The sequence below is a fragment of the Tasmannia lanceolata genome, unplaced genomic scaffold (assembly GCF_043159265.1).
Source record: "Tasmannia lanceolata isolate RefF3 unplaced genomic scaffold, GAP_Taslan_0.1 ptg000037l, whole genome shotgun sequence".
Lineage (NCBI taxonomy): Eukaryota > Viridiplantae > Streptophyta > Magnoliopsida > Canellales > Winteraceae > Tasmannia > Tasmannia lanceolata.
The window spans coordinates 47167449-47178666 of NW_027518714.1; the positions used below are offsets into that span (position 1 = coordinate 47167449).

General features: G+C 40.2%; 1 protein-coding gene across 1 annotated transcript in view; it reads left to right on the top strand.

Moving 5' to 3' along the window:
• The window catches only part of LOC143860770 (Pentatricopeptide repeat (PPR) superfamily protein), a 79084-nt gene extending 68177 nt beyond the window's left edge, over positions 1 to 10907 (top strand). The window contains exons 10-13 of the mRNA XM_077371585.1: positions 9519 to 9584; positions 9679 to 9756; positions 10198 to 10299; positions 10440 to 10907. Of these exons, the coding sequence (XP_077227700.1) occupies positions 9519 to 9584; positions 9679 to 9756; positions 10198 to 10299; positions 10440 to 10535 (342 nt within the window). The 3' untranslated portion in view covers positions 10536 to 10907. The remainder of the gene's footprint in view (positions 1 to 9518; positions 9585 to 9678; positions 9757 to 10197; positions 10300 to 10439) is intronic.
• The last annotated feature ends 311 nt before the right edge of the window (positions 10908 to 11218 follow it).

The following is an 11218-nucleotide window of genomic DNA, read 5'->3' on the forward strand; positions in this document are numbered from 1 at the left end:
CACCCCTTCTCTCGAGTCCGAGGTCTCGCTTCCCTTACCAGATCTACCTGCTTCTCTTCCGTCATCTCCTATTTCCTTGCGGCCAGCTTCTGCAGGTTCTACTTCTTCTGCCACGTTGGAGAAGCCAGCTCCACCTAAAATTACACAGCAGTATCAGCGGCGTCAAGTTACAGATATGTCTCTTCTACCTCCTCTCGCACAATCATCTTCTGAGCCGATGATCCCTCTCTCCCGCTCTCAGGTATCTTCTCTTCCGCCTTCCTCTGTTGTTTCTGATTCTCCTATTGCATCTCGTACGAGATCCCGTTCCACTGCACATCCTATTTCGAGTTTTGTTTCTTATGATAAGCTCACCAGTACCTTCCAGAGCTTTGTTTCCTCCTTGTCTTCTATGTCTTTACCACAGTCAGTGGCTGAGGCTCTTGACCATCCTGGCTGGCGTGATGCTATGAACCTAGAAATGGGCGCTCTTCATAGTAATGATACATGGGATCTGGTTTCTCTACCCCCTCGTGCCCGTCCTGTTGGTGGTCGGTGGGTAATACCTCCCTAATGGTACTGTCGAGCGCTTAAAAGCACGGTTAGTCGTGAGAGGATACACTCAGACTTTTGGTGTTGACTACACTGAGACCTTCAGTGACGACTATGCCCTTAGGCTCATTACATATATCCAACACTCTCCCTCAAGCTGGAATGTAGATATTATACATTCCCAGCTTGCTACAAATATCATTTAACTTCGACTTAGGCAAGGGTTTGGTGAAAATATCTGTTAACTGGTCCACAGATCGAGTAAAGGAAACATGTATCTCGCCCCTATAGATTCTCTGGCGAATAAAATGGCAATCAACCTCTATATGCTTCGTTCTCTCATGGAAGACGGGATTGGTGGCTATGTGAATCGCAGCTTTATTATCACAATAAAGCTGAGCTGGAGAAGAAGGAAAGCCAATCTCTGTCATGAGGGAATGTAACCAAAGAAGCTCCCCACTCGTATGGGACATAGCTCGGTATTCTGCCTCGGCGCTAGACTTCGAAACAACCTCTTGTTTCTTACTTTTCCTTGACTCTAGATTGCCACCAACAAAGGTGCAGTAACCCGTGGTTGATCTCCTATCTGCTGAAGATCCTGCCCAATCTGCATCACAATAGCCTTCTACCCTGACTTGTCCATTTCTCTTGAATAGCAACCCTTTCCTTGGTGCCCCTTTCAAATAGCGGAGAATCTGAACTACTGCTGCCCAGTGAGAGGTACGAGGAGCACTCATAAACTGGCTAACTACTCCAACTGCATAAGAGATATCTAAACGAGTAACAGTCAGATATATGAGCTTACCAACCAGTCTTCTTTACTTGCCAAGGTCTTCCAACAGATCTGCTTCCTTTGGAATAAGCTTTACATTGGGATCCATAGGTGTAGATACAGGTTTTACTCCAAGATTCCCTGTTTCTTCCAGTAAGTCCAACCCATACTTTCTCTGTGATAGAGATATCCCATGAGAGGAATATGCCACCTCTATCCCAAGAAAGTATCTGAGCCGGCCCAAATCCTTTGTAGCAAACTCTTTTTTTAAGAAACTCTTCAACCTCTGAATTCCCCCTGACCTACTACCTGTAATGATGATGTCATCAACATACACAATCAAAAGAATATACACTGCAAAAGATTCATGATTGAACACTGAATGGTCTATTGCACACTGTCTAAGTCCAAAGCGTATGACGGCCTCACTGAATCTACCAAACCTTGCTCGTGGAGATTGTTTCAAGCCATACGGTGATTTCTTAAGGCGACAAACAGATGACATCTCCCCCTGAGCAGCATACCCTGGAGGCTGCTTCCTCCTGGAGGTCGCCATATAAAAAGGCATTCTTGACGTCTAGCTGATGCAGGGTCCAACAAGTATTAACTGTCATGGAGAGTATCAGTCGAACTGAAGGAATCTTCGCAACTGGTGAGAATGTCTCATGGTAGTCAACCCCAAAGGTTTGAGTATAACCCTTGGCAACCAGATGGGCCTTCAACCTTTCAACTGTCCCATCGGGTAAATACTTGATGGTGAGTACCCAACAACAACCTACAGGTCGAGCCCCATCAGGAAGAGGAACAAGATCCCATGTCTGGTTTGATCGGAGTGCACCCATTTCTAGATCCATAGCACCGCGCTAGCCTTAATGTTGAAGAGCCTCCTGTAATGACTGTAGTAACGCAACAGAGGAAAAGGACGAAACAAAGGCTTGGAAAGAAGAAGTCAGACGATCATAAGAAACAAAATGAGATATTGGATGTGCAGTAGAATGAGATCAATTGCGAGATGCAATAGGAGAGTCAAAAGCAATAACAGAGGTGGGTAAAGAAGATACCTGAAGAGAGATGGCAGGGACCTCGACAGATGAAGGCGATGGTTCGAGTGAAGGAGGTTGAGGTCCATCTTTCTGCAGACGTCGCCGATATTGTTTGGTAACTGGTGGTGGAGCCACTGGTATTGATGAAGATGGCGACGGATCTGGTATCGTAGCAGGCTGTGAGGGTACCTGAGCCGAGTCAGGAATCAAAGGAAGAGATAATGGGACCTCATTATCCAAGGGATTTGTAATAGGAGTGGATGAAGGGCTAAAGAATGCTTCAGATTCAAAAAAGGTAACATCAGCTGAGACAAACCATCCGCGTAAGCGAGGACTATAACAACGGTAGCCTTTTTGAGTTATAGAGTAACCTAGAAAGACACACCGTTCTGACCGAGGATCGAGTTTGTCCCGACCAGGACCAAAAAGGTGGATGAAGCAGACACACCCAAATACCCCAGGGGTGAGAGGGAATGGATCTTGCTAAAGGTATAAACGTGAAAGGGAGAAGAGCCACAAAGGACAGAAGAGGGAAGGCGATTCGCAAGAAAACAGGATGTTAACACTGCCTCCCCCAAAAAGACTTAGGGACTCGCATTTGAAACATGATTGTTCGAGTAACTTCAAGTAAATACCTTAATTTCCTTTTAGCGACACCATTCTGCTGTGACGTGTAGGCATAAGAGGATTGGTGAAGATTTCCATGACATGAAAGATAATCCTGAAACCCATACGTGGAAGAGAAAAATTCGCGAGCATTATCAGTGCTAATATTGCAATTAAACTGATTCGTTATTTCAACATGGAAATTCTAAAAAGCAGTGAAGACCTGAGAGCAGTCTTTCAACAAATATACCGATGTCATACGCGAATAGTCATCAATAAAAACTACGAAATACCTAAATCCATTACTTGACGCGACCCTAGATGGCCCCCATACATCAGAATGAACTAAAAGAAAATGACTATCAACTCGACTAATGACTTGGGAAGGAAAGGACACCTGGTAGTGCTTCCCGAGTTCACAAGACTCGCACTGGAACGGAGAGGAAGGAACAAAGGACGTCTTCTAAGGCGCTAAAGAGAAGGGTGACCAAGACGGCAATGCCACTGATAGGCGTCAACAGAACTATGCAAAGCGGTAGGAGAACGACTGCAGTTAAGGCGATAAAGTCCATCCACCTCACAACCCGATCCGATCGTCTTCCCAGTCGAAAGATCCTTAAACAAATAATAAGAGGGATAAAACGAGATGGAACACTGAAGATTTTTTGTTAATTGACTGAAAGAAAGTAAACTATGTTGAGATTTGGAGAGGAGAAAAAGTGAGTTAGGGGAAACTCCCCCTCAGTAATGTATTTATTTAAAGAGAAAGATAAGTACAATGACGACTATGCCCTCAGGCTTATAACATATATGCAACAGTCTTCTATAAAAGAACTAGGCATTTTCACAATCAGTTTTGTCTTGCTCACGCCAAGTTCATTGTGTCTGGTTGCTATTTTATTCAAGGGAATGAATTGGCATATTTGATGCAAAAAAATTGTTTGATTGGATGATCTTCGATAGAAACTCGTTGGCAAAATATATAAAATGTGTCATGTACAATATGATGACCAATTTGCTGGCATAATAACCATGACCTGTACCTCAAATTCCATTAATATCAAAAATCTATCTAGGTGTTCCTATGGATTTGGATTGAAAAATCTCAACACCTGATTTATCTAACTAGATGTAGATCTGAAGGCTTCCCTCTAAAATCAAGGTATGCACAATGGATTATGTATCTTTGCAATTTTAGAACATGAAAAACTGCTGTCGGAAATATTGGGAACTTACATATCGACTTCGTTCCATTTTTCTCCTTGTGTTTTATTCCAAAAAACGATGCTATGACGGATGGAAAAAAATTGCATAACAAAATTGCAAGAAGCAAGTCGCTTTGAAGCTTGAGTTGGGGCTTAAGATGGTTTTAGGATTGAATGGAATGCTCAATAATGTGAAAATGAATGAAGGAAAATGTGTAATGGTCGTAAATTTGTTCTGTTAGCTTTACCCAGCTTTATCCATACTGGTTCTTGGCATGCCCGATCCAGCCTTATTGATATTTTGTAACACAAGACGGGACTCCTGGTCCCATTGCCTTTATAATATCAATGAAATTGTCACTATTAAAAAAAAAAAAGTGAAATGAGGGGGTTTAGATGTGTTTTATTTGCCCCTCAAACAATTAGAAAGAAAAAAACAACCACTGAAAAGGGGTAGAGATGACAACTCCCCCCCCCCCCCCCCCACAACACACACACACATCCCACACCCACGAAAAAAAAAAAAAAAAAAAACACACGGAAGGGAAAAAATCAAAAAAATGCAAACAAGGCGGAATTCTACTAGAAACATTTCCTTCCACTTTTTTTCCGTTTTCCAATCGAAAATGGAGTATTTCATGCATTCCAGTTAGAATGGAACATAATTGATAGCTAAGACTAGAAGGGATGACAAAACAAGGAATCTCGGGAAAAGGCTCATAACACTACAAACCGCGAAAGCACTACATTTCTTAAAAGTTAGGTTTAGACACTGTAAAGTCGTAAACGGTGAAAGAACTAACATAAGCCTCAATCTTGATCCATATCATAAAAATACAATAATACGGTTTCAGATCCCGTAGAAAGCAATCTCTATAAACATCTTCAAGATCCACATGAAGAAGTAAACAGGTAGTAATAACCCTGGTTTTGAGAGGAAAATATGATAGAACTTGACATTACTTGGTTGCGACAGCAATCTCGCGCAGAAAATAAGATGGTCCATAAAACTGCTTTATGTAGAAAATCAACCCTATTCTATTACCCAATAAAGTAGAAATCTACAACCCCATAAAATCCCGTCAAAATCTATTGCCAACTCACTTTATTAAGAACACTTTACAAAGTGAGGTTATGCAAGATTGACCAAAGGGAGGACTAATACTTTGCTCTGATAGACTGATACCAAACTGAAGTTGGATGAATCTATGGAAGGCATTCTGTCTACTAATTTTAATCACGGATTGAGGAGTTTATGGCTGGTTCTTGAAGGCATTTGAGTTTCAAAAAAAAATATAAATCTGGATGGTTTAGAAATATAGGAAAATGTTTGAGAATATGGGAGAAAACTATGGGTGAAAATTAGGGTCCATGATCCTAAAATATGTGATTAGATTGGAACACTATTTCTACTAGGTTTCGGGTAGGTATAGAAGGGTGGAGACGTATGCCGAGAAGGTGCAGACAAGGGTTTTGGGTAGGATTAAGGGACACAGGGTTAGGATGAGGTGGGATGGGTAAAACAAGATGAAAATAATAGGGTTTGGGGTTTTTTACACGGGGAAATGAATATTTTTAGTTGCCAAGGCAGATTGTTTGTGTGGAAGAAACCAAGAAAAGAAGAGAAATATAGATTGCTAGTAAGAGAAACAAAATACTTATCTCAATGCATCCCACCAAGAGTTTTTCCATCTCACAAAGAAACTTTGGCATCTTGCTGAAGAAGAAGATTATGCTAGAATCACACTAGCAATGCTGAGGCTTTGCACCTTAGGAAAGATCAAGGCATCACACCCACAATTTTGTAAAGCAGCAAAGAACAATTCTTTTCAAAGCATCTCATTGCATCCATAATCAACATCATTATTAGAAAGTGTTCTGAGACTTGCAATATATACAAAAAAGAAGAGAACTAAGAAAGCTCTAAAAACCTAAACAAAAACTTGCACTTTTAGACTGAAGTACCATCTAATGACTTAAAACACCCGCGTTCCACTTTACATTCCCGTCATACATGTGTGGGGCCTAGTTATAACACTCTTAACTCAAAAAACTTAAGTTATTTCGATGTGAAAAACTGTGGTACCCTTATAATAACTTATGGAACTTTAAAGACACCTAAAAATTAAAATTTGGAAATTAAGATGGTCCCCATCATACTCCCCTGCTTAGGAAAGTATGTGGGTGGTTTGTGGAAGAACTCAGGCCTGGAGGGGGAAGCAAACCTAGAGAGGTTGAGCACTTGGCTGTTTCTTCTTGATAAAATGTCGGGAATCAGCAGAGCTTCACGGGGGACGTTGCTGAATTGTATGTGATAATAACCTGCAAACAGCGGATCTTCATGCATATATGAAGAGTCTGAATCGAAGCAAAACAGAGGAACTGATTTTAACTGCTGAAACAGGAACAAACATCCAAGATTCGTATGCTACGCTAGGAACTCACGGTGGTAATATCAATGGAGTGTTGTTCTTGCATGAAACAAGAGTTATGAGAAAGAACCAATCAGAATTGTGCAAATTCCTGTGTTGATATCTCCAAAATAAAGGAAATAGGTGGAAAAAAATATAAACCAGAATACTTGATTCAGTTCACATCTTTCTTTTTTTTTCTGAAAATTAACAGGACTTTTATTGAAGAAAAAGTGGGGACAAGATGTCCCATTACATACACATCAGACGCTATACAACAATTCTATTCCTCAAGAGAGGCAAGGGAATCAGTACAAATTACATTGATTCCCATAAGGTTTACAACCTCTTTGGCTAAAATATCCGCTGAGCAATTTGCAGTTCTCCTCCTATGAATAAGTTGAGGGCTGAGACTCCTAACAAGATCCCGAATTTCGTCCAGAATGTTCTGTAGTCTCCATGGCCCTCCACTTTGATTACCTGCCCACTATTACATTTGACAGTCCCCCTCCACTATTAGAGGGACCTAAATTATGGGATGCATACCACCGGAGACCGAAAAGAAGTCCTCTGGCCTCGGCCTCATTCGCATCACATGTTCCCGCTGGTCCGGAGTAGGACATTATAGTTCTGCTCTATGAATCCCTAATCAATCCTCCAAAACCAGCAGGCCCAGGATTTCCCATTGAGCTGCCATCAAAATTTAGTTTTAGCCACCCCTCCCCAGGCGCCTCCCATAGCGGCCTGATTTCAGACCGAGGCACTCTTTCGTGCATGACGAGATTCCAGTTCTTCAAGACCATCCCAGTCGAGTATGGGATATTGTTTTTCACCTTTGCCCAAGAGATAATTGATAGTCTTGTTTCCAGTGCAATATGCCTCCAATCCCTAGCCTTGTTAGAAAATATACGATTGTTCCTTTCTTTCCAGATGTTCCATGTGATTGCAAAAGGTAATGATTTCCATAATTCCTCTCCTCTATAACCATGGAAGGCCCCTCCCCAATTTATGATTACATCCGATATTTGCTCCTGCATTACCCATTTGATACCAAAACAGCGAAACAAAGAATTCCAAATTTGATTCGAATACGAGCAGTGGATAAAGACGTGATCAATGGACTCCTCTGCAATCCCGCATAAGACACATCTCGCATGGAACCAGAAATTTTATTTCATCTATCAAAAGGACTCAGATTTTCTTTTACATGCAATGATATTTATAGAACTTGCCAGGTAAAGTTCTTCTCGAGCTAAACTTCTTATTTTCTCTCTATTAAAACTCCAACTTTCCCTAAAATTTCTCATATCCAAAGAATTGGAGAAAATGACCAACTCCTAAGCAAAACTTATCCTAAAAGACTCCTAAAAATCTAAGTCCAACTTTCATTAAACGACTAAAATCCAAGGGCTTTAATCGGCCAGCTTAAAAACTACCAAAACTCTTTAAACGGAAACTAAACTTGTTCTCTTGTGAAACATTGCAATCAAGGTGGGCTGTTGATCTGGCCGGTGAGCCTATCTGTGGATGGTATTTCATGATCATGGTACTTTCAAGTATAATCTAGACTTGATCATCGGTGTCTTCTGATACTCGATCTGTTAGTGGTTCGATCATGGCTTTGATGCTCTTGGCCTTTGATCTGTACAATCTGATTGATTCGAGGTCCGATCTTGATCATCTGGCTTTAGATCGGCTTGGATGCACCTGCATCACCTCTGCATCATCAAGACATTTTGAATAAAGATCGTCGCCATCTTTATCCTCATGTAACGCATATGAGCTTTCTAGTTCTCTTCTTATGAGGTTGTATAATGGGTCACATCTTCATCTCTAAGTTGTTCAGGACCAGTGGCGTTGAGTTTCTCAACCCTTTACTTAGGATTAGTCGGCTCTATTTCTTGATGGGGGGCAGGGAAGGGATATAACTCAGCAATATGTGCTATGTCAGCATGATGACACTAATACATCACTCATTTCATTGTCTTCTCTCTTTTAATAATTTAATGACCCCTTGATGTATTTATGCATCAGATGAGCTTCATTTAATCTATCATGTCAGTGGTTTCTTTTTTTTGCTCTTATTTTGGATGGCTATTTAAGTCATTTAACCAATATTTCTAAAACTGTATATAGGTAATCAAGTCAATCTAAGTGACCTGTCTAGTTTCATATTTTAGTTTTCTCTGTTTTCATATTAGAGTTTTAAAGAGTTGCGGAGCATTAACACCTATAACTAGCATAGTTCATAGGTTCGATTAGGCATTTTTTTTTTCAGTATCTCACCCTTCTCAACCGGTCCTCTATGTCATTTATAAACTTCTCGTCATTTTCTTGCAAAAGCAGTTACATTGCATTAGACAATACACAAGTAGTGAACATACCATCAAAGGAAGCAAACCTATTGTTCACTAGAATTCAGTTATATTAGACACTATAAGCTTTGAAGCACAACTACTGTGCACACAAATGCAAGAAACCAATAAATTAATTATCTTCAGCAAGTGATACCACTCTAATTTAGTTACATATGAAAAACCGGCCACCTGGAAATCTTACTAACCAAATAATCCATGGACAATTCCCATCTTTTTTCCTTTGGCCACTTGGCTAGCTTAGTTACTCTATATTAAAAATTTGCCGTATAAGCTTATGCTACAAGGAAATTGCATAAAATGTTCAGCAAGTGATAGCCAGGAAGACTCTAACTCCATTCCCATCTTAGCCTTTTGTTGGACCGCATTGTGTTTCCTCTATAATCTATAGTTTGTAGTTCAAATGGCATAAAAAAGTTCTATGTAATTACTTTGGAGTTGAGACTGAATAATTTGCTTTGTTGAGAGTACGAGGATGTGTGGTGTCCTGGGAAGTCCTTGTGTTGCACCCACTAGTTTCTTTTGCTTGCATGCACGTGGATGTCTATGTTTAATTCTTGAACTTATGTCTGTAGACACTAATAGAGGGGGCCATGATCGGATATACTCCTCGGGGAATGCAAATTGCTCACGAGACGCTGGTAATTGGTCATACTTATTTCTCAGCATGATTTAATCCTTTAATATTAGAATGATTTTGCAGGTTTAGATCACATATGTTGACATGTCCTGCAGGAAAAAATGAACTCCAGAAATTTCTTCTTGAGCCTAAAGATGGGAAGTGAGCTCCTCCTTGCTGCTGCAGGAGAACAGGTAAGCAGAAAATGACATCTTTGACCATTAGGTGTCACTCAGCTTTTATTATGTTCCATTAACTGGTATAGATTTTACTCCTTGTAAAGAAAGTGTAGTATTTCTCTTTACTACTCCATCCTTTCCTGTTAATCCAGTTGAATGGCTACCATGGTTTAAAATTTCGAACCGCCGAAAGTACATGACTTCGGTGTCGGCCTAGATTTTGGCCATTTCTATTTTTCCCCAAAATTTTTCCCTAATTTTTTCTACAGGGCCGAAATTTTTGTTTAATCACTGAATTTCGGCCGAAATTTCGGTGATTCGGCTGAAATTTCTGTGTTTCGGCCACTGCCGAAACCGAAATTTTAAACCTTGATGGCTACTAGGGCTGTCTGAAGTAAGAAGTCATATTAATGTGGTAGTCTAATCAAGTGTTTTTTTTTTAATGATTGCGCACAGACGGGTGGATATACTACTGCAAACTTTATATGGGATCTGATGCAAACTCGCAACATTACCCCTACTCTTCCTGCCGTGGATGCATATTATAGGGGCTTAAAGGTCGCTCATTTACTTGCAAGTATTAAGCTCATATATAGAAAGTGTCTTGTTAATATTGGCTGAGGGGGCGAAGTTTGAACCTTTTATCTCAGTTCTCAACCTTTACGATGCATGCTAACTTAATGTGATTTTGATTTCAGCAACGTGAGATACCTTCTGATGACCCACGGCTCTTATTGGTTACTAGGACACTGGATAACCTGCGGATGAGATTTGGAGCAGCAAGGCCATCATGAGGAAACCACCCAACCTTGGTCTGTTTGGTAGAAATGTTATTGTTTAACCAAATGGTCTGAGGATCAAACCTTGGGTGGTGCACACAAGATCAAAGGCCATCATGAGGAAATCATTGATTCTGTTGCTTGGTAGACTCTTGAACTCACTTTATCCCATCTGTTTCCTTCTATATTCATGTGTTAAGAGAAAGCTTTAGTTCATCCACCTCCCTCTTAAACAAGTTTCAGTATGCACATTGATGTCACATTTTTTTTTTCTGAAAGTGCATTTGCATTAATAAAAGCAATGAACAATTAATATTATACAAAAATGCAGTCCAAATTGTAGCATTTGCTGGGAAATCCTTAAATTAAAGTTCTTTATTAGGCTAATCTTTCTTGGTTTTCCATCGAGGATTTCTTAATCTGTGAAACTGCATGCTTGGGTTGTGCCTTATGCTGTAATGGAGGAGTTACTGTTGTGTTACCGGTAACAAATCAGCATATATTTCATTTCCAATTGAAATTTGGGAGATACTTTCCAATTGGTTTATCTTATTTGATTCGTTTTCTACATACAGCACAAATTGATATGGGTGTGTATGGTTTCCCTGTGGTCTGTATTTCTCAAAAGTAAATGGATAACATCCTAAAAATCCAGTGAAGAGCATGGTGGAAAAATAGTTTTTCTGCTAATGAACAAA